Below are 22,998 nucleotides of genomic sequence, written 5' to 3' on the forward strand. Positions count from 1 at the left end.
TGGCCCTAGTGGAGTAAGCCAGCTCCAAAGATGTGAGAACAGATGAGCTGGCCCCTCCCTGGCTGCAGCACCCTAATGTAGAAGAGCCAACTCTTAGGGCATGACAACAGGGAGCTTGTCCTGCCCCTTACCAAGTCAGTGCTAGAGAGCTGGCCTCTATGATGTGAGGGTAAGAGAGCTGGTCCTATACCTTCCTTGCTGCCTCAGTCAGGCAAGTGGGCTGATCAACTCAGCTACCACCCAAGGCCAGATTCAAAGCTTTGAGTTGGCCCAACCCAACATCTGCCCCATCTATGAACTGCTGGGACCAGTCCTGCAGAACCAAAGCTGCAGGATCCCCATCACACAGGGCAACAAGAGGATAACCAAGAGGAGTCCTGATGGGGATCCAGTATTGACAGTGTAGCAGAATCCAGAGGCCTCAAGCCGGTCCAATGACTCTCAGTGCCATGAACATTTTCAAGTAAAGATGCTTGGACAAACAGTGGGACACACAGCAGCTTCCACCACGAGATGGTTTTTCTTATTTTTTTACTTTTTAACTTTTATTCTTTGTTTTCTCTTGGGGGAAGGTTGCAAGGGCAGAGGGACAGAGAGATGAGTGGGATTGGGGTGCATGATGGGAAATTCACAAAGAATCAATAAAAGGTTTTTAAAAATCCAAAAAACAAACAACAACAACAACAAACCCCACTAGCCAGCAGTGATCCCAGGGGGACACAAACATTGTGGTCAGGATGCTTCCAGGGCCTGGAGCTGTTAGACACTTTCTTGTGCTCTTGACAGGGTGAGAAGGGCTGAGGGCCATGGCCTTAGAAACGAGCCAACAGTGTTACTTACAGAAAGCTCTTCTGCCCTGTGCCACTTTAGAGCCTCTGCTTGCATTGCTGGGGTCGCTACTTGCTGTAGACCAGTAGCCACCTTACTGTGACTCAGCCAGCACTGCCTGAGCCTCTACTCTGCACTGGACCCCATGCTCACGCATGGAGATGCAAATGGTAGGCCACTCCATGTGCCTCCATGGCCTCTTGACCAGCACAAGGCTATGCTAAGCCCCAAGAGCAGAACAAAGAATAAATGTTACCTTGCGAACCCCCATCCTGGGGCGTGCTGGATGAGGTGCTGATGAAAGATCATACTTATTTGGGCAGAATCCTTGGCAGAGCACATCCACTCATGTGACCCCATTTGACCCTCACGGCCATCTGTCCCAGGTTTCTAGATGCGGAAATTGGGGCTCACATTGGTTCCTAGCCTGTCTGCAGCTTTCCTGGGGGTTCCACGGAACCTGCATCCACTACTAAGGATGGAGAGGATAGTGATAATGGGAATCTTCTGCCCTCAGAGGAAAAACTTAGAGCTACCGTCCCTCCGTGCCAACCTCTGAGGACTTCGCAGCCCTTGTAAATCATGGACAGGTGCTATGCTTTCAGGCTTCCTGACTGTAAAGACCCAACCTGAGTCCTCCGGGGTATTCAGAGTTAGGGGAGGCTCTGGAAGCCAAGCCAAGCTGAAGGGGGAGGGTGTGTGTGAGCGCATGGGTCTAACTTTGCCTTCCATGTCAGAGTTAGCACGAACATTGTGAAGGTTTTCATTATTGTCCAGACCAGCTCTTTCAGGTTTCAACAGCTGCCCCGGGTTTGTACGGTTCCTGCCAAGTCTGGAGGGAAAACTGTCAGGAAAGCCTTTGAAGAGCTGCTGGAGTTTCACCAGCCAGGCACCTTTCAGGCAAACAGAAAGTGGAGCTACTGTCAGGAGTTCTGCTCCGTCTTTACCATCCGGAATCTACTTCTGCTGCCCTGGGAGTTTCTTCCTGCCTCAGTCTACCCAGAATCAGTACAGGCAGGGCAGCCTGAGCTGAACTCCTCTACCCCAAATAAGTTCCCACAGGATACCATTTCTCTCATAAGATTTTAAGAAAATAATTATAAGTCCTGGAAGCATCCCATTAGAATGTTGTGTTGATTACAGCTGGTTGCAGCTGAGAATAGAAGAGGTTTTTTTCTTGCCAGGAGGGTGTCACAGGGCAGAGCCTCTGAGCAGCAGTGGGGCCTGACTACTCCCTGCTGGCTCAAGGCTCACCCCCTGCCTCTGAAAGATGGCACCTCATTTCCTACAGGCACATTTATTGAGCGCCTACTGTGCGCCAAGCACATTAGGCTACTGGTTATTAGCTGTTAGTGTGAGAACTAACAAGAACATCCCTAAGCCCCGGACACTGTCAACAGGCGGGTCCTACTGTAATGGCTATTACAATTACTGTCTTTTGAAAGATGCCAAGCAATACTGTTGATGCACAGTGTAACCTGTTTCCTCCTGATTGCCTAAAACTCTTTACCCAAAGAGAAATCCCTTTTTCCTAGTCCCTTTGTACTGTCCTTTAAAAGCCTATGAAGAAAATCCACGTTTAATCTCCCTTTTTGCCTTGTGGGTCTGCATCCTGACTTCCGTTGTTGGGGTGGGGTGTTTTTAGTTTCTTGTTTCATTTTTTGTTTTTTGGTTTTTTTGGTTTTTTGGGTTTTTTTTTTATTATGCTGTGGGTGAGGATGAAAGCCAGGTTGTCCTCCTGCATGCTAAGCAAATGCTTTACCTCCGAACAACAGCTCCAGCCCATAACATCTTTATTTCACTATTGTGCCTCCCACCCTGGCACCTCTGTCTCAGGTGTCTTTGATTCCTGCCTTTCCTGCCCCGACTGACAGTGTGGTCACCAGGCAGCAGACAGTGTGCTTTGTAGCTATTTGTTCCAGAAGAGACAGGAAGAGAGCTGTCCTTCACAGGGCCTAAGGACGAGCTTCCCTGCGTGGATTTATGGCTGGTTTACTTCTGTCTCGGTTTAAGTGCATCTCGGGGAGCCACATTAAATACTGATGAAATGAGCCACTTTAAAAGGGGGGTCGGGGGCAGCCTGGAGAGAGCTTCAAACAAGACCAGATCTGTTTTTATAGATGTGTTTGCTTACGTTGTAAAAGCCTGAAAAAAAAATGGCTTTCATAGCACGACTTGAGGCAAAACCCCTATGCTATCAGGAGCGCCTGTCATCTCTTCCCTGTTTAATTAAGTCTAGGGCCTCAGGGGAGGTCACAAGAATGGAATTCCCAGCAAGTCTCTGTTCTCTGTAACTTGAGCCTGGGGTCCCAGAAAGGTGCCACGCAAAAACAGCTCCTTCTCTGCTAGAGTGGCCCCTAAAGGTGCTCCTGGATATCTGGCTGAGGGAATCAACCAGGAGCTAGAGCCTACTGACAGGACAGCTCAAGGGAACGAAGGAAGATGGCCACCTCCAGGTGTGCCTGCTACAGCCTCCCTGCCAGCGGCTTTATCCTTGGTCCTGCCTCTACAGCTAAAAAAAAAAAAAAAAGCAGTTCTAATGTTTGTTGAGACCTATAATATCACAGACTCCTGTAGGGTCCTGCAGGCCCATTTCCCACCAGCCACTCCCTGAAATGATAAACATCTGCCCCAAAGACTCCCTGCAGAGAGATAAGCTGTGTGGCTCTTAGGCTAGGGGCAGGTTCAAATCAAAGTACAGTCAGAGTAGAAGGCCATTGGAGGGAATTCTCCATTCTTATTTATTTCCTGAGAAGTCTTTAGTACAGAATACCTAAAAAGAAAAGTTAACCCGAGACAGAATAGGACTTCCGCAGTAAAATCCTTAATGCTCTGTCTTCCAAATTTGCACATCGGAACACACTCCTGTGGACAAAAATGAAGTGATTGCATCCTTCTCCTCTCTAACACAGGAAGGCGTTACCTGAGAGGCAGACTCCGGGTTAACCTTCTAGATGGATAAACAAGAGTCTCAATGTTCACAAAAGCTTTCCCAGGTGATCTGAGGCAGATGAAGGCCCTCAGCCACCCTTGGCTGTGGGAACAGTACGCTCTAGGACTCCTGGTAAAATCTGGCAAAACTCAAGTAAAATCCTTCCCTAGGGTAGGGTTTTCGGGACCTCCAGCACAGGGGACCCCACTCGTGCTTGCCTCGTAGGAATAGATGTCCCTGTTCCAGAACTTCAGCGACATCATCCACATCAGGCTTCCCAGGGCTCTTTTTATAGACTGGGAAACTGAAAGCTAACGAATGTGCTAAGAAAGATGCTAAGTGTTGGAATTGGGTGATCCCTGGCCACCCCTCAGATCTCCATTCATAGGGCGGGTGACCTGGGAAGTAAGGCAGCTGACCTTAGAAAGACCCTTTCTGCTGTCAAGCTCAGGGTCCTGCAGCAGCCTCAGAATTTCCTTGTCTAATGTACCTGCACACTGGCAATGGCATAAGTGCCAGCCCTTTCCCTGGGCTGTTCTTAATGAAATCAAAACCTTCAAAGGGAATGCTCATCTTCAGGGTGCCTGTGGGTGCATATAGGTGGTCCTCGTCATGAGCTGAGGAGAAAGGGCGTGCTCACGCCGCTGTGGTTAGTACAGGTATCTCTCGCTCTCTTCCAAAAGCAGGCCCAGCCACATCAACTCATCACAAAAGTAAGATTGGCTCTACAGCAGTCAGAATTCTGCTTTGCAGAGTGTTTTCATAATTATGTGAGCAGTTTTATCCAAATATCCATTATAGCAATAATGTCCTATGAACAAGTCACATGACTGTGTATACACACATACATGCGTTCGTGTGTGCTCCCTAAGGGACACAAACCATAGCATACATGTGGAGGTCAGAGAACACTTGGGGAGATGAGTCGTCTCCTTCAAGATGTGGGTCCTAGGGACCAAACTTGGGCCCTTAGCAACAAGCAATTTTACCTCCTGAGCCATCTTACTGGACCTAATTTAATTAACCTTGTGGATTAGGCATCTGGGTTTAGACAGGAGCTATTTTCTTTCTCTAGAATTTTTAAACTGGGCCTTATGAACTCACCACTGAATCAGATAGCAATCATGTGCACTACAGTGGGATATTTGCATCACCTGCGCCACCATCGCCCCTGCGACACCTGTGCCATTTGTCAGGGCACGCATAATCATTGCAGTCTATCTTCACTGAGAGACACCTTTTGAATGGGACGCTCCCTCGGGACATTCTGGCACACACCTTCATGGCTGGCCCAGCTTTGCTCTGTGATGGATTGATTCGTCACCTGATGGGATGGCTCCAAATTCGTGTGACATTGTATAGACATGGCATCGTACCAGATGGCGTGGCTTTGCTCTGCCTTGATTTGACGGCTCTGACAGTGCCACTGACCTGCCTCTGACCTTATTCAAATGCACTCTGTAGGGATGGTTACTTTCCTAAGCATACATTTATACATTTTAGGCCATCTCTCTTCTTTGCATTTATGAGATCATGTCTCCAGGAGTAGAGAGCTACATGTTTTGCCTCTTTCCTTTTTTTTGTAACCCCTGTGCCATCCTCGTAAGACGCATAATGAACCTCAGTGGCACTTACACAGATGAGTGGCCTTTTCCCAAATACTCTGACTTCAAAATATTGGAAGGCATTCCTCCTTGCTGCCCCTGAACTCAGAGCAGTTTTGATCTTACGAAAACATTTTGACGGGAGGCTGCCATTGCCTCTTCTGAGCACACCTGTCAGCTCTACATAAAGCCAGCAGAGCAAGCTGCAGCCGGCTGTCATTCTAGCTTCATTATGCTTAGCTGGATATAAATACATGAGGGCTTCATAGGAAGGGGCCTTTGCCTTTTCTACAGGGCACAGAAACTCAGGTTAAGTCGGGGGCTCACATTTCTGGATACCCACTGCGTCCACCTGAGGAACTTGAAAATAAAAAAGTGATGTCCATAGTATGTATGTGTGTGTGTGTGTGTGTGTGTATATGTGTGTGTGTGTGTGTGTATGTATATATACATATATATATATATATATATATATATATATATATTTTTTTTTTTGCAGAGGTTGGGATATCAGGATTTTTTTCAAAGCTTACCGGGTTAGTCTTGCAGCCAATCCTAAATTGGCTTGCAATATAACCCTAAAAACTACATTGCTCTAGCTCCTGCCCCATGATCAAGGGTTCCCTGTTAATGGGAACGTCCTCATATGACCTCGGCACCCTTCAGACATCCACGTACCCTGGAACTCCTGAGGTTAAGGCACCTAAAAATCTGCATTGGTGGTGTGGCGTGAATTCTCCGGGCTGCAAGAAACCTCTGGTGGGTGTGTCTGGGATACAGAACTGGGCATGAAGCCAGGAGAAGGGCCAGCCTTGCATGCCAGGGAGAGAGTCTGAGCTGGTTTGAACATGCTGTGGCGCCCAGTGGGGAGCTGCCTGTACTTTTACCACATGTTCTGTGATTTGAAGATTGGTGATCTTTCCAAGCAGCGTTCCCTTGAATGTTTACACTTGAAAGTGCAAACACCAGCAGGACCCTGCTTGTTAGACAGGAAGGCAAAGCCCCCACTCCCAGAAGGCCCTCTGAACAGGAGCTGTCAAAGCCCACCTGGGCAAAATAGTACCACCAATGCCTCCATGAACCTGTGACTCCCATAACCTCCCCGGAAGGCCCTCCTTCTACTCCAGGGGACTCTGGGAAACACTGCTCAGGACAACAGCACCTGGCTTTCTCTGTACACGCAGCAAACAGTCTCAGAGTTCCTTCCTCCCCTACCCTGGGCGCCGTTATTAACTCCAGCTGGGCCGCTATGCAGCCTGGGCCATATTAAAGTTTTGCAGAGTGTTCTCAGAACCCCATAAATCAGAGAAGTGGGGGCTCTGGGGACACCAGATGAACAAGGTATGCACGTGGCTGTGGTTCTTTACTTGGGAGCAAACCAACTTAGTGGAGCAATGGTTCCAAGAGTCCTGGAGAGAGTAAGAACCAAGGGGGCCAGGTTTGGGGAGAGGACCAAACTACCTTGGGACATACAGTCATGTGCCACTAAAAATGGAAGGGACACGGAAAAGCACCATTAGGGAAACTGGTCCTTGTATAACATGGAGGGCGTGTCTGTAAACCTGAGAGCCAAGGGCACTGTACACAGGCTCCCCTTGCAGCCACAAGATACTGCAAAGGCAAGATATTGACAACTAACTCTTTTCTAGGTAAAACTGTACTCTGAATGTGATGTGTGGTAGATGCAGCCAGGGACATTGTTTATCATTATCAAATACCTCATGTTGCTCATAGTTCTGTGCTTGGTTTTTTAAGACTAGTAGAGCTGTTGTGTTTACGACAGTGTCACCAAAACATGGGGCTGATATCCCCTGGTTCACAGAGAGCAATCTCTCGGCATCCTCACTTGATGGTCTTTGTGTTCTTATCAAGACACCAGTCTCATCCTGGGTGCCCTGCCCTCAGTACCTAATCACTTCTGTATCAGTGACATCGCTGGGACAAAAGACCTGACCAAAGCAATGTCACATTTCAGGTTTCAGGTAGGAAAGTCAATGGCAGGAGTTAAAGGTAGCTGGTCACACAGTGCCCACAGTCAGGAAACAGGAAGCCATGCATGCCAGTGCTCGGCACATTCAGCCCAGGACCTCAGCCCATGGCATCACGCCACTCACACAGAGGGTGGCTCTTCACCTCAGCCCAACTTAGACACTATTGCCTCCCAGAGATGCCCAAAGATGTGTTTCCATGGTGATTCTAAATCCCATCAAGTTGGTAATCAAGATTCAGCAAAGCCTCAACTCCTTCTATCAGCCACTGAGGGGTTAAGGGACTCAGTATATGCTTTGGTGAGGCATAAGCTTGCCATCCCACAGCATTCTTTCAGCAGGTAGTGAGCATCCTTGACATGCAGATATTGTGGGCCCCTGGGAATGACATGCCCAGGAGCAGCTGTATGGGAGGGTCAGGTCACAGACCCTCAGCTCAGGCTTTCCCTGTCTCTGGCAGTGCTCGTCCACCTGTGGGAAGGGGCTTCAGTCAAGAGTGGTCCAGTGTATGCACAAGCTCACTGGACGCCATGGCAGTGAGTGCCCGACTCTCTCAAAGCCAGCAGCCTACAGACAGTGCCACCAGGAGGTCTGCAACGAGAAGATCAATGTGAACACCATCACCTCCCCTCGCCTTGGTGAGTCCTTCCCCTGACCCCGGTTTCTGGGTGCAACTGTTCCCCTGTGCTAAGCCAGGAAGCCATCTTCTTTGAGCATAAATGGGCTGACATTTGCTAGGGCTGAAGAAGGTTCAGAGGTGTTTGACCATCCCCCCCTCAACCTTCTGCCAACACAGGTAGATATCCTCAATCCTGCACCGGTGTGTGAGGTGGGTGAAGAGGCAGGCTTTCTAGGGTTAGGGGGTCCCACATCCACTCTGCCACAGGGCACGGCCACTGGGGAGGCAGGACGAGGGGAATTGTCCGTGTGCTTACCCCACACTGTTGCCAGGCAAGTGTGGGGCCATAGGGAAGCCCCAGGACACTGCTCCGGGGTGGGAAAGTATAGTCTGAAGCATGGGACAGCCAGAGCTGGTTCAGGGGTGCCTAGGCCTGCAACGAGGCTGGGGCCATCTGGTTCTCAAGCTCTTGGACACCTAGCCACAGAAGAGCTGAGAATGGAGTGGGGGCCCACAGGCTGGATCTGGCCCGGGGCTGTGGAAAAAGAGGGGTGCTCCAGCTGGTCCCTTGGGGAGAGTCCTTGGCTTGTCAGCAGCAGTTGGCTTGGGCGTGATGGTGGCTGTGGCTGGGAACACAGAGAGGCCTTCTACAGAAGATTGGACAGTGGCTCTGTAGGTGGCAAAGGTCTTCTCCATGGCTCCCCAGGGCAGATCCCGATGAAAAGAGACAGTCCGTGGTTTTAAGGCATTTATTGCCATGGTGGAAAGTGGATGAGTAAAACCATACCCCACTTCTCAGGGCGGGCCTGAAATTAAATACCTTTTGCAGGGAGGAGTGTCTGGGAAGGAAAGCTTATTGGCTAAGCCCTCCAGGTCTTTAGGTACCTCATTAAAATGGAGATCTGTCTTGAGCCTATGTGACCACAGGTCACGTCCTCTATAAGTGGAGAGGCTTGGGGCATGGCCCATCCATGACTGATTGCCACAAATCTCTGGGGGGCTGTGGCCAGTGACAGGGGCCTGGTGCCTGGGAACAGGCGGAAGCACCCACTGTCCCTAAAGGGTTTCCGGGACTTCGAGCCTTAGCTCAACTGGGAATCAGGCTACCTTTCACAGTCCCACAATGTTTCTTTCTAGAAAGATCCCGGAGGATATCTGTATGGGCTCCTCTGTGCCATGATGGATCTGCACACACAGGCAGGGTGGAAAGGTTACAATTTTTTGTAAACAGGTTGACTCTTGGTATTTGGGACAGGACTGCCTGTGTATCCACAGTCTAGCCAGTGGCTGGGATAAACCAAGGAACTTCTAATGCATTGACAAATACCTGTCCAAAGAAACTTAAGGAAGGGGTTATTCTAGCTGGGCTTTAAGGGTACACTTCATATCCTGGGGAAGTCATGGTGGACAGACAATGAGATCAGTGGTCATGCTGTGTCCACAGTCAGGAAGCAGAGAGAGATGCAAGCTGGTTCTCTGCTTGCTTTCTCCTTTTTATTCACGTCAGGCCCCCAGGCATGGAATGGCTCCACCCACATTCAGGATGAGTCTTCTTACAGCAGTCAACCCACTCTAGATAATTCCTGACTGACATGGCTTTGTCTTCTGAGTGAACCAAGCTCCTGTTAGGTTAACAACACTCACTACCATACTACCAGGAGCTCCTGACCTGCCCGGAAGGACTCTAAGCAGCTTCCATCTGAGTGGGGGGAGCTGCTGAGCTCATAGAGGTGACACCCATGTCTGTTGCCAACATAAGTCTGCTTGGTATCTTTTCAGGGACCTCCTATGTGCAGGAGGACTAAGAGCCTGAGGGAAATGTGAGCCACGTGTTTATCCTTCAACTTGGCGCTTTTGTGGATCCTTTTTTTTAATGTCCTCCGTTCCACGTCAGCATATTTTATAATTGCCAACAGAAGCTGTGCCGTCCATCATAGACCAGTTCCTCCAGGCTCTGGAGCAAGTTGTCTAGTGTCTCTTACTCTGAAAAGGCAGCAAGAGTCTCTCAGTCAGGGGACTGGGTTGGCTGCAGAGATGGATCCATAGAAGAAAAGAACCATTCATATAGCCCTAGAGGTCCATACGTTTATGTAAGGCTAGTGTGTACTTGAAGATAACCGGTCACTTCTGTGTATTTAGCCAGGACTTTAACCTCTGTGTTCTTTCCGCTGTCCCCTTAGCCGCTCTGACCTACAAATGCACTCGGGACCAGTGGACGGTGTACTGCCGGGTCATCCGAGAGAAGAACCTCTGCCAGGATATGCGATGGTACCAGCGCTGCTGCCAGACCTGTAGGGACTTCTACGCAGATAAGATGCGCCAGCCGCCCTCTCCACCAAGCTCGTGACGGATAGACGGCACAGTGCTTGCTCAGTGCTCTGACTCAAGGTCTGAGGCGTGGCAGTTAGTGAGTGGAGAGCCCTCAACCTATCCAAAAAGCACACCAGCCCTGCAGCCAGGACCCCCAAAGCACTGCTCTGCTCCCACAATAAGGCCACCTCAAGAATCCAGTTGCCTAGAGCTAGAGAGTGCACTTGACATTGCCATTAGTCCTTTGAACGTAATATATTCTTAACAGTCACTGGATGGCTTTCTAAGGAAAAACGACACAAGAGTCATCAAATAATTTTAATTTCCAAGCTACACACACACACACACACACACACAGAGAGAGAGAGAGAGAGAAAGAGAGAGAGAGAGAGAGAGAGAGAGAGAGAGAGAGAACACATTTAGTGCTTCTACTCTGGCTTTCTGTTGACATTTGAATTCCTCGGGCTCGGGCTTGATGTAGCTTTGTGGAAACGAGATACCACATTAGAAGCCGCTCTGTCCTGAGAGCGACGACGCCCTGACCAACCACCTCTGCTAATGGCTTCTCTGGAAGAGGGGTGAGCTGCCTTCCTACGAATCCGAGAATCAAGACTTGGTCTCTGCCCATCTCAAAAAAACGTAGTCTCGAAAATCCTTAGAAATTGTCTTAGGAATCTTGCCCCTGAGAGTTTGAATCTAAATAGCCCAACAAGAAATCCAATGCTACGCCACTCTGCCCGCCACCTGTGTGGGAGAACGTGTCCAAAGAGCTAGATTTAGGAAGGAATCTGCTTTTCAGAGCTCAACTGTGTATCCCACAGGGAGACATAGGAGCCTCTCTTCAAGGTGCTATGAAACGGGACATGCATGGTCCACGGGTTGCCTCCTGACATGAAGGCGCCCTCAGCTTCCTCAGGGGTGTGCCGGCTCCCAGTCTGCCTCCAGGCACATCCACTCTGGCCTGCACTCCCTAGGGCTTTGTACCTTATATACATGCTACACCTTGGCAACGTAGCTTTCATTGACATTGGCCTTTCCTCTGAAGGTAGGATGATGTTTGGCACATCTGAGGACACACATCAGTCCTGGGTTCTGCAGCATAAGGCTTGATTGACTTCAGTATCTGGACACAGGGAAGATGTGCCAGGACTCGTGGAGGAACACCATATGGCTGAAATTGCTACACATCCATGAAGCCGCCTTCTAGCCAATGTGCCACGATTAGCACCTTCATTGATCATCACTGTCGTTACTGACCCATCTGGATGTGCCATGGAAAGGTCCTCTCTTCCATTCCCATGCCGTCACTCTCACCACAGAACTTAACCATTTCCAGAAGGCTAGAGAAGTGCCAGACTGACTCTTCAAGAACAAACCAGCCTGATAGACTCGAGGCTGCCCTGGGAGGCCGGCTTTGCTCTGCCTCTCAGAGGGTTTTCATGGGTGCTTATGAACCACCTTGAGAAGCCCATCTTCTCCTGGTGTCAGACGGAAGCTCTCACCTCGGCCAGTTTCCATGGGCTCATCTTTAAGTGCTTCTTGATTTATTACTGGTGCTGTTTCTATTTTTCTTTTGGGTTTTTATTCTGTTTTGATTTTTACTAGCCCATCACATAGACGTGGTCAGGGTGGCAGGAAATTTGTTTGGTTCCACTTGAACTGAGAAAGGAGTACTGAGAAGACTCCTTAGGTGCTCGGAGAGTGTCAGGATGAAGTCACCCACTGGTTGTCACCCCAGTGTTGTGCTAAACACTGCCCCCCAGCTCAGGCCTGGTCACCAGCACACTCCCTACACTATTTTGAAAACCCACAAATTCCAGGGAGCTTCAGAGGCAGAGGGGAAGGTGCTGTCAATTTTCCCTTTGCCCAACAGCTTCTGTTAGCTTACCCAAAGACATTCATATTTTAGAGACAGATCAATGAGAGCACCAGCATAGCCATCTCAGAGGGTCACACAATCTTCCTTGTGGACCTGCAGAGGCAAACCGAGACAGAGCAAGTCCCCATAGGTATGCACTGTCCCTGGTGCCTCTGATGTCCCCCCCACCACCACCACCACACACACCCCCCCTGCAGCCATAAACGTTAAACCCCTCACGCATGCGCTTTCCCAGCAAGTGCTGGCATCGTCACCTTAAACTCCACCACGATTTCATTCTGCCATCGGAGCTCTGGGGCCACAATGGTGATGCCCCTGTGTTAAACCCATACTGTCACTTAAGTACTGTACCCTCATGGTCCCACAGATGTGTCCCTAGTGTCTCTCAGTCTTATGGTGCTATTCACACTGGTGCAAGACAAACCACTCTCCGTTGTCTGTGGCTTGACAGATCAGAACACAGAAAAGGAGCTGTGGTGGTGACCTCTAACCTCTGCTCTTTTGCCATTTTAAAGTCAAATGTATATAGTTCCCACGAGCTAACTTACACTCAGTACTGTATCTGTGGGTTCTGTCTTGTGTTGTTTTACTTTGGGGTGCTGGTTATGAAAGAACGCAGAAGAGGAGAGGATAAACAATGGATGCCATTTAGACATGAAAAACTCACCATTTCGTTGGGAGCAAGTTGAACATGTGTAATAAAATGTTTTTCCATAAGAGTGTTAAGATCTCTGGAAAGAAAGTTGAAGACAAAAGCCAGTCCTCAGAGGCTGATGGAGGGTGGTGTCCTTCCCTGCTGTGGCAGTAGCCTGGTGCTTCTGAGACATGGCTTTGGGGGAAGAGCTCACTAGTAAATGCAGTGCTGGCAGAGGCCTGAGTCTCCCGAAGGGAATGCTAATAAATTCTTCTGTCCCTGGCCTTTTCCCTGCCTGGGAATGCCAAGGTCTGACAGTAATGAGGAACAATTCCCTCACTAGGCTGCTGGATGACAGTGCTGTAGTCAACCCTAGAGCACAAAGGCTGGCCACATCAGACGTGCTCACTTCCCTAACAACCTGAAGGCAGGGACACAGTACCTGCACTGTGTCTTTACAACTGGGGCTGCCACGTGGAGCCCATCTGGGCCTGCTTGGGGCAATCATGTCACAGCTGGAGTAAGAGATGGATATCCCCTCTCAGTGGGGAGAAAGACCCCTGCACCCATTAAGGTCAAGAAAGCATCCAAACTTTGCACCAAATAAAGACAATTTGTTTACCAAAAAACTTTCAAAGTCATCCCCCCCCCTCCTCCCCCATCTACCAATTCAATTTTCATTGCTATTGTGAATGCCCTAGGCAGGTAACTTTATAAAGAAAGCTTTAGGTTGGCTCATGGCTCAGCGTATCCAAGGTGAAGAGGTTAGGATACTTTGCTGCTGGGCAGGTCCCAAGGCAGCACAGAGCATCACATGCTGAAATGCGGAGTGCACTTGTGTGCTTCCTCTGCCCTTGTTCCCTCCTCTTCTGAAGCTGCCAGAATATGGCATGACCTTATCTAGTCCTGATCACCTCCCAAAAGGCCCTAATGCCCAGAATATCACAGACTAAGTCCCTACCTCTTAAAGCTTTTAGACTTGTAGATTGGACTGACTTCTGCACGAGTTCAGGGACCAACTGTTTTTACACCACAGCTCCAGGAAATCTGTAGTTAGTGTTCGCACTCAGAACCATCTGTCGCCTGCCCCTAGCACTTGGGGAAACTTTCTCCTTCCTCGGAGCCTTCTGATAGAGGAAGGAGGCAGAAATGTAATGATTATTTAGACACTGGGTAAGGTAGCCTAGTGTTACCCAGGAAGGGTCCCTTCCACTGGGGTTCCAGCGACTGTGCCCTATGCCTCCTGACATAGATCCAGTCACCAGTCTAGAAGCGGTGAGGGCTCTCTGGCATCCCTGGGGCATTTAAGGCAGATAGTTTGGGCCCCCAATCTCATGTTGTATTGACTGAAGGAAGGGCTTGGAGCCTCAAGAAGGGATTCCTATCAAAGAGCTGGGATACCTCCAGGGAGGGCCCAGTGGACACCAGGAGAGTTGGGGTACCAAACAGGATCTTTAAAAAGGTCAGGTTAAAATGGTAGGGGGTGCTCCAGGCTTGGAACAGGGCCAAGAGGAGGAGCACCACCCAGTCTGAGCCAGTCTCCAAGGTCAAGTTAGTCAAAGTAACTTTTAAGGTTCTATTTATTCTCCCTACCTGCCCTGAACTCTGGGGATGGTATGCACAATGGAGCTTCCAGTTAGTCCCCAAAGTCTCTGCCAATCCCTGACTTACCTTAGAGACAAAAGCAGGACCATCATCTAGTCCAATTACCTAGGGCACTCTGAAGCTCTGGAAATTTTCCTCTAATATCTTCTTAGCTACCATAGTAGCTGTTTCTACTTGGTGAGAAAAGCCTCAACCCATCCAGAGAAAGTATCCACAAACACTAGAAGGTATTTGTAACCATATTTTCCTGGCTTAACTTCTGTAAAATTGACCACCCAGTACACTCCAGGCCCTTCTCCCCCAGGTCTTTTGCCCTGTCCACTCTTGGCCGCATAAGCGTTCACTTCTGGCATACATTACACCATTCTACTATCTCTCTGGCCCAAAACCCAAGGTCCATTATATATACTTTAGATCCCTTAACTGCTTGGACAAGCTTTTTATCCCCTAAGTGAGTCCATCCCTGCATTTGGCCTAATAAGTTTTGCTTGCTTTCTGGGGAGAGTAGTCCTTGTGTGCGCGGTTGCCCTTCCATCTCTAGGTAGTAGTTGATAGGGGGCTAGCAATCTGAGTTCTTTCTCCTTCTGTATATTTTAAGTGAGGCCATCCCTTAGTCCAGCCCCATTCCCCAGCAGGTGTCTCTTGCAGGCCCATAACTGGGATAGGTTCCTGCATAGCCACTTCTCGAGCCACTTGATCTGCCTGGTTATTGCCTTGGGCCACTGAGTCTCTTCCCTTCTGATGTCCTGGGCAGTGAATAATACTCACAGTTGCTGGCTGCATCAGGGCATCCAAGAAATCCAAGATTTCCTGCTTTGTTGGGAGCCGCGCCCACATTCGCCGTTACAAGATGGCGCTGACAGCTGTGTTCTAAGTGGTAAACAAATAATCTGCGCATGTGCCAAGGGTATCTTATGACTACTTGTGCTCTGCCTTCCCCGTGACGTCAACTCGGCCGATGGGCTGCAGCCAATCAGGGAGTGACACGTCCGAGGCGAAGGAGAATGCTCCTTAAGAGGGACGGGGTTTCGTTTTCTCTCTCTCTTGCTTCTCGCTCTCTCTTGCTTCTTGCGCTCTTGCTTCTTGCTCTCTTGCTTCCTGCACCCTGGCTCCTGAAGATGTAAGAAATAAAGCTTTGCCGCAGAAGATTCTGGTCTGTGGTGTTCTTCCTGGCCGGTCGTGAGAACGCGTCTAATAACAATTGGTGCCGAATTCCGGGACGAGAAAAAACTCGGGACTGGCGCAAGGAAGATCCCTCATTCCAGAACCAGAACTGCGGGTCGCGGTAATAAAGGTTCCCGTAAAGCAGACTGTTAAGAAGGATTCAACTGTATGAATTCAGAACTTTTCAGCTGGGGAACGAGAGTACCAGTGAGTACAGCTTTACGAGGTAAGCCTGGCCTTGAACTTTCTAACGAAATTCAAGACAGTCTATCAGAAGTAAAGTGGAATATGTTTGGCCTTGAATTTTTTCTGGTGTTAGGAGCCCTTTTGTTCCTTTTCACATGTTATCAAGTGGTTAAGATAGGGCGGATTCTAGATGAAATTCAGGACAAGCTATCAGAAGTAAAGCGGGGAGAGAGAGTAGGAGCAAAGAGAAAATATGGTACACAAAATAAGTATACAGGCCTTTCCAAGGGTCTTGAACCCGAGGAAAAGTTAAGGTTAGGTAGGAATACCTGGAGAGAGATTAGAAGAAAAAGAGGAAAAAGGGAAAAGAAGAAAGATCAATTAGCGGAGGTCTCTAGGAGATACTCGTCACTAGATGAGCTCAGGAAGCCAGCTCTTAGTAGTTCTGAAGCAGATGAAGAATTCTCCTCTGAGGAAACAGACTGGGAGGAAGAAGCAGCCCATTACCAGCCAGCTAATTGGTCAAGAAAAAAGCCAAAAGCGGCTGGCGAAGGCCAGTTTGCTGATTGGCCTCAGGGCAGTCGGCTTCAAGGTCCGCCCTATGCGGAGTCCCCGCCCTGCGTAGTGCGTCAGCAATGCGCAGAGAGGCAGTGCGCAGAGAGGCAGTGCGCAGACTCATTCATTCCCAGAGAGGAACAAAGGAAAATACAACAGGCATTTCCGGTCTTTGAAGGAGCCGAGGGTGGGCGTGTCCACGCTCCGGTAGAATACTTACAAATTAAAGAAATTGCCGAGTCGGTCCGTAAATACGGAACCAATGCTAATTTTACCTTGGTGCAGTTAGACAGGCTCGCCGGCATGGCACTAACTCCTGCTGACTGGCAAACGGTTGTAAAAGCCGCTCTCCCTAGTATGGGCAAATATATGGAATGGAGAGCGCTTTGGCACGAAGCTGCACAAGCGCAGGCCCGAGCAAACGCAGCTGCTTTGACTCCAGAGCAGAGAGATTGGACTTTTGACTTGTTAACGGGTCAGGGAGCTTATTCTGCTGATCAGACAAACTACCATTGGGGAGCTTATGCCCAGATTTCTTCCACGGCTATTAGGGCCTGGAAGGCGCTCTCTCGAGCAGGTGAAACCACTGGTCAGTTAACAAAGATAATCCAGGGACCTCAGGAATCCTTCTCAGATTTTGTGGCCAGAATGACAGAGGCAGCAGAGCGTATTTTTGGAGAGTCAGAGCAAGCTGCGCCTCTGATAGAACAGCTAATCTATGAGCAAGCCACAAAGGAGTGCCGAGCGGCCATAGCCCCAAGAAAGAACAAAGGCTTACAAGACTGGCTCAGGGTCTGTCGAGAGCTTGGGGGACCTCTCAGCAATGCAGGTTTAGCGGCTGCCATCCTTCAATCCCAAAACCGCTCCATGGGCAGAAATAATCAGAGGACATGTTTTAACTGCGGAAAGCCTGGGCATTTTAAGAAAGATTGCAGAGCTCCAGATAAACAGGGAGGGACTCTCACTCTTTGCTCTAAGTGTGGCAAGGGTTATCATAGAGCTGACCAGTGTCGCTCTGTGAGGGATATAAAGGGCAGAGTCCTTCCCCCACCTGATAGTCAATCAGCTTATGTGCCAAAAAACGGGTCATCGGGCCCTCGGTCCCAGGGCCCTCAAAGATATGGGAACCGGTTTGTCAGGACCCAGGAAGCAGTCAGAGAGGCGACCCAGGAAGACCCACAAGGGTGGACCTGCGTGCCGCCTCCGACTTCCTACTAATGCCTCAAATGAGTATTCAGCCGGTGCCAGTGGAGCCTATACCATCCTTGCCCCCGGGAACCATGGGCCTTATTCTCGGCCGGGGTTCACTCACCTTACAGGGCTTAGTAGTCCACCCTGGAGTTATGGATTGTCAACATTCCCCTGAAATACAGGTCCTGTGCTCAAGCCCTAAGGGCGTTTTTTCTATTAGTAAAGGAGATAGGATAGCTCAGCTGCTGCTCCTCCCTGATAATACCAGGGAGAAATCTGCAGGACCTGAGATAAAGAAAATGGGCTCCTCAGGAAATGATTCTGCCTATTTGGTTGTATCTTTAAATGATAGACCTAAGCTCCGCCTTAAGATTAATGGAAAAGAGTTTGAAGGCATCCTTGATACCGGAGCAGATAAAAGTATAATTTCTACACATTGGTGGCCCAAAGCATGGCCCACCACAGAGTCATCTCATTCATTACAGGGCCTAGGATATCAATCATGTCCCACTATAAGCTCCGTTGCCTTGACGTGGGAATCCTCTGAAGGGCAGCAAGGGAAATTCATACCTTATGTGCTCCCACTCCCGGTTAACCTCTGGGGAAGGGATATTATGCAGCATTTGGGCCTTATTTTGTCCAATGAAAACGCCCCATCGGGAGGGTATTCAACTAAAGCAAAAAATATCATGGCAAAGATGGGTTATAAAGAAGGAAAAGGGTTAGGACATCAAGAACAGGGAAGGATAGAGCCCATCTCACCTAATGGAAACCAAGACAGACAGGGTCTGGGTTTTCCTTAGCGGCCATTGGGGCAGCACGACCCATACCATGGAAAACAGGGGACCCAGTGTGGGTTCCTCAATGGCACCTATCCTCTGAAAAACTAGAAGCTGTGATTCAACTGGTAGAGGAACAATTAAAACTAGGCCATATTGAACCCTCTACCTCACCTTGGAATACTCCAATTTTTGTAATTAAGAAAAAGTCAGGAAAGTGGAGACTGCTCCATGACCTCAGAGCCATTAATGAGCAAATGAACTTATTTGGCCCAGTACAGAGGGGTCTCCCTGTACTTTCCGCCTTACCACGTGGCTGGAATTTAATTATTATAGATATTAAAGATTGTTTCTTTTCTATACCTTTGTGTCCAAGGGATAGGCCCAGATTTGCCTTTACCATCCCCTCTATTAATCACATGGAACCTGATAAGAGGTATCAATGGAAGGTCTTACCACAGGGAATGTCCAATAGTCCTACTATGTGTCAACTTTATGTACAAGAAGCTCTTTTGCCAGTGAGGGAACAATTCCCCTCTTTAATTTTGCTCCTTTACATGGATGACATCCTCCTGTGCCATAAAGACCTTACCATGCTACAAAAGGCATATCCTTTTCTACTTAAAACTTTAAGTCAGTGGGGTTTACAGATAGCCACAGAAAAGGTCCAAATTTCTGATACAGGACAATTCTTGGGCTCTGTGGTGTCCCCAGATAAGATTGTGCCCCAAAAGGTAGAGATAAGAAGAGATCACCTCCATACCTTAAATGATTTTCAAAAGCTGTTGGGAGATATTAATTGGCTCAGACCTTTTTTAAAGATTCCTTCCGCTGAGTTAAGGCCTTTGTTTAGTATTTTAGAAGGAGATCCTCATATCTCCTCCCCTAGGACTCTTACTCTAGCTGCTAACCAGGCCTTACAAAAGGTGGAAAAAGCCTTACAGAATGCACAATTACAACGTATTGAGGATTCGCAGCCTTTCAGTTTGTGTGTCTTTAAGACAGCACAATTGCCAACTGCAGTTTTGTGGCAGAATGGGCCATTGTTGTGGATCCATCCAAACGTATCCCCAGCTAAAATAATAGATTGGTATCCTGATGCAATTGCACAGCTTGCCCTTAAAGGCCTAAAAGCAGCAATCACCCACTTTGGGCAAAGTCCATATCTTTTAATTGTACCTTATACCGCTGCACAGGTTCAAACCTTGGCAGCCACATCTAATGATTGGGCAGTTTTAGTTACCTCCTTTTCAGGAAAAATAGATAACCATTATCCAAAGCATCCAATCTTACAGTTTGCCCAAAATCAATCTGTTGTGTTTCCACAAATAACAGTAAGAAACCCACTTAAAAATGGGATTGTGGTATATACTGATGGATCAAAAACTGGCATAGGTGCCTATGTGGCTAATGGTAAAGTGGTATCCAAACAGTATAATGAAAATTCACCTCAAGTGGTAGAATGTTTAGTGGTCTTAGAAGTTTTAAAAACCTTTTTAAAACCCCTTAATATTGTGTCAGATTCCTGTTATGTGGTTAATGCAGTAAATCTTTTAGAAGTGGCTGGAGTGATTAAGCCTTCCAGTAGAGTTGCCAATATTTTTCAGCAGATACAATTAGTTTTGTTATCTAGAAGATCTCCTGTTTATATTACTCATGTTAGAGCCCATTCAGGCCTACCTGGCCCCATGGCTCTGGGAAATGATTTGGCAGATAAGGCCACTAAAGTGGTGGCTGCTGCCCTATCATCCCCGGTAGAGGCTGCAAGAAATTTTCATAACAATTTTCATGTGACGGCTGAAACATTACGCAGTCGTTTCTCCTTGACAAGAAAAGAAGCCCGTGACATTGTTACTCAATGTCAAAGCTGCTGTGAGTTCTTGCCAGTTCCTCATGTGGGAATTAACCCACGCGGTATTCGACCTCTACAGGTCTGGCAAATGGATGTTACACATGTTTCTTCCTTTGGAAAACTTCAATATCTCCATGTGTCCATTGACACATGTTCTGGCATCATGTTTGCTTCTCCGTTAACCGGAGAAAAAGCCTCACATGTGATTCAACATTGTCTTGAGGCATGGAGTGCTTGGGGGAAACCCAGACTCCTTAAGACTGATAATGGACCAGCTTATACGTCTCAAAAATTCCAACAGTTCTGCCGTCAGATGGACGTGACCCACCTGACTGGACTTCCATACAACCCTCAAGGACAGGGTATTGTTGAGCGTGCGCATCGCACCCTCAAAACCTATCTTATAAAACAGAAGAGGGGAACTTTTGGGGAGACTGTACCCCGAGCACCAAGAGTGTCGGTGTCTTTGGCACTCTTTACACTCAATTTTTTAAATATTGATGCTCATGGCCATACTGCGGCTGAACGTCATTGTTCAGAGCCAGATAGGCCCAATGAGATGGTTAAATGGAAAAATGTCCTTGATAATAAATGGTATGGCCCGGATCCTATTTTGATAAGATCCAGGGGAGCTATCTGTGTTTTCCCACAGAATGAAGACAACCCATTTTGGTTACCAGAAAGACTCACCCGAAAAATCCAGACTGACCAAGGGAATACTAATGTCCCTCGTCTTGGTGATGTCCAGGGCGTCAATAATAAAGAGAGAGCAGCGTTGGGGGATAATGTCGACATTTCCACTCCCAATGACGGTGATGTATAATGCTCAAGTATTCTCCTGCTTTTTACCACTAACTGGGAACTGGGTTTAGCCTTAATTCAGACAGCCTTGGCTCTGTCTGGACAGGTCCAGATGACTGACACCATTAACACTTTGTCAGCCTCAGTGACTACAGTCATAGATGAACAGGCCTCAGCTAATGTCAAGATACAGAGAGGTCTCATGCTGGTTAATCAACTCATAGATCTTGTCCAGATACAACTAGATGTATTATGACAAATAACTCAGCAGGGATGTGAACAAAAGTTTCCGGGATTGTGTGTTATTTCCATTCAGTATGTTAAATTTACTAGGACAGCTAATTTGTCAAAAAGTCTTTTTCAGTATATGTTACAGAATTGGATGGCTGAATTTGAACAGATCCTTCGGGAATTGAGACTTCAGGTCAACTCCACGCGCTTGGACCTGTCGCTGACCAAAGGATTACCCAATTGGATCTCCTCAGCATTTTCCTTCTTTAAAAAATGGGTGGGATTAATATTATTTGGAGATACACTTTGCTGTGGATTAGTGTTGCTTCTTTGATTGGTCTGTAAGCTTAAGGCCTAAACTAGGAGAGACAAGGTGGTTATTGCCCAGGCGCTTGCAGGACTAGAACATGGAGCTCCCCCTGATATATGGTTATCTATGCTTAGGCAATAGGTCGCTGGCCACTCAGCTCTTATATCCCACGAGGCTAGTCTCATTGCACGGGATAGAGTGAGTGTGCTTCAGCAGCCCGAGAGAGTTGCAAGGCTAAGCACTGCAATGGAAAGGCTCTGCGGCATATATGAGCCTATTCTAGGGAGACATGTCATCTTTCATGAAGGTTCAGTGTCCTAGTTCCCTTCCCCCAGGCAAAACGACACGGGAGCAGGTCAGGGTCGCTCTGGGTAAAAGCCTGTAAGCCTAAGAGCTAATCCTGTACATGGCTCCTTTACCTACACACTGGGGATTTGACCTCTATCTCCACTCTCATTAATATGGGTGGCCTATTTGCTCTTATTAAAAGGATAGGGGGAGATGTTGGGAGCCGCGCCCACATTCGCCGTTACAAGATGGCGCTGACAGCTGTGTTCTAAGTGGTAAACAAATAATCTGCGCATGTGCCAAGGGTATCTTATGACTACTTGTGCTCTGCCTTCCCCGTGACGTCAACTCGGCCGATGGGCTGCAGCCAATCAGGGAGTGACACGTCCGAGGCGAAGGAGAATGCTCCTTAAGAGGGACGGGGTTTCGTTTTCTCTCTCTCTTGCTTCTCGCTCTCTCTTGCTTCTTGCACTCTTGCTTCTTGCTCTCTTGCTTCCTGCACCCTGGCTCCTGAAGATGTAAGAAATAAAGCTTTGCCGCAGAAGATTCTGGTCTGTGGTGTTCTTCCTGGCCGGTCGTGAGAACGCGTCTAATAACACTGCTTGCTTATTTCTTTTCCCTCAGATGTGAGCGGTCCTCTCTCTTGGTATATAGCCCCATAGACGTGGACTGTGGCAAAGGCACATCTCCTATCTGTGTAGATGTTGATCGTTTTGCCTGCCCCCAGGTCCAAGGCTTTGGTCAGAGCTATCAGCTCTGCCTTTTGAGCTAATGTTCCTGGAGGATGCAGTTCCACCCAGAAAACCTGGCGCCCATCCACAATGACGGTCCCTGCTTTGCATTGTCCCTCCACCAGGTTAGCTGCTCCCATCAGAGAACCAGGTCGCCTCAGCATCAGGGAGAGGCTGATCAACAGACAGGTCCTTTCGCCATCCCTGGTCCTCAGCTAGAATCTGCTGGCAGTCATGAGCTGGCGGGTTGAGGTCAGCAGCCAATTCAGCAATCCCTGAGATCCATGGCTGGCAGAACCCAGCTGTGCCCAGGAATTCCTGTTCCTGCTTGGGGCTCTGTGGAGGAGGGGTGTGCAGCATGGTCTCCTTCCAAGCATTAGGGAGCCAGAACAGGCCATCTTTCAGCAGGTAGCCCAAATAACTTTTCTCTGGCAGATTTGGACCTTCTTGGCCAAGGCTCTGTATCCCAGTCCTCCCAGCTCCTCCAAGATGCATTTGGTCCCCTCTAGAC

The 22,998-nt window shown here is 48.5% G+C and overlaps 1 protein-coding gene across 4 annotated transcripts in view; it reads left to right on the plus strand.

The window, feature by feature from the left end:
* Positions 1–13,423, plus strand: part of Adamts17 (a disintegrin-like and metallopeptidase (reprolysin type) with thrombospondin type 1 motif, 17) — a 313,473-nt gene extending 300,050 nt beyond the window's left edge. For 3 of the 4 annotated variants that reach the window (XM_030242472.1, XM_006540842.4, XM_006540845.4), the window contains 2 exons: positions 7,813–7,990; positions 10,152–13,423. In XM_030242472.1, the coding sequence (XP_030098332.1) occupies positions 7,813–7,990; positions 10,152–10,318 (345 nt within the window). In that variant the 3' untranslated portion in view covers positions 10,319–13,423. The remainder of the gene's footprint in view (positions 1–7,812; positions 7,991–10,151) is intronic. The other variant, NM_001033877.4, reaches the window with a different exon arrangement.
* Positions 13,424–22,998: the final 9,575 nt, after the last annotated feature.

The sequence above is a fragment of the Mus musculus genome, chromosome 7, assembly GCF_000001635.26.
Source record: "Mus musculus strain C57BL/6J chromosome 7, GRCm38.p6 C57BL/6J".
Classification (NCBI taxonomy): Eukaryota; Metazoa; Chordata; class Mammalia; order Rodentia; family Muridae; genus Mus; species Mus musculus.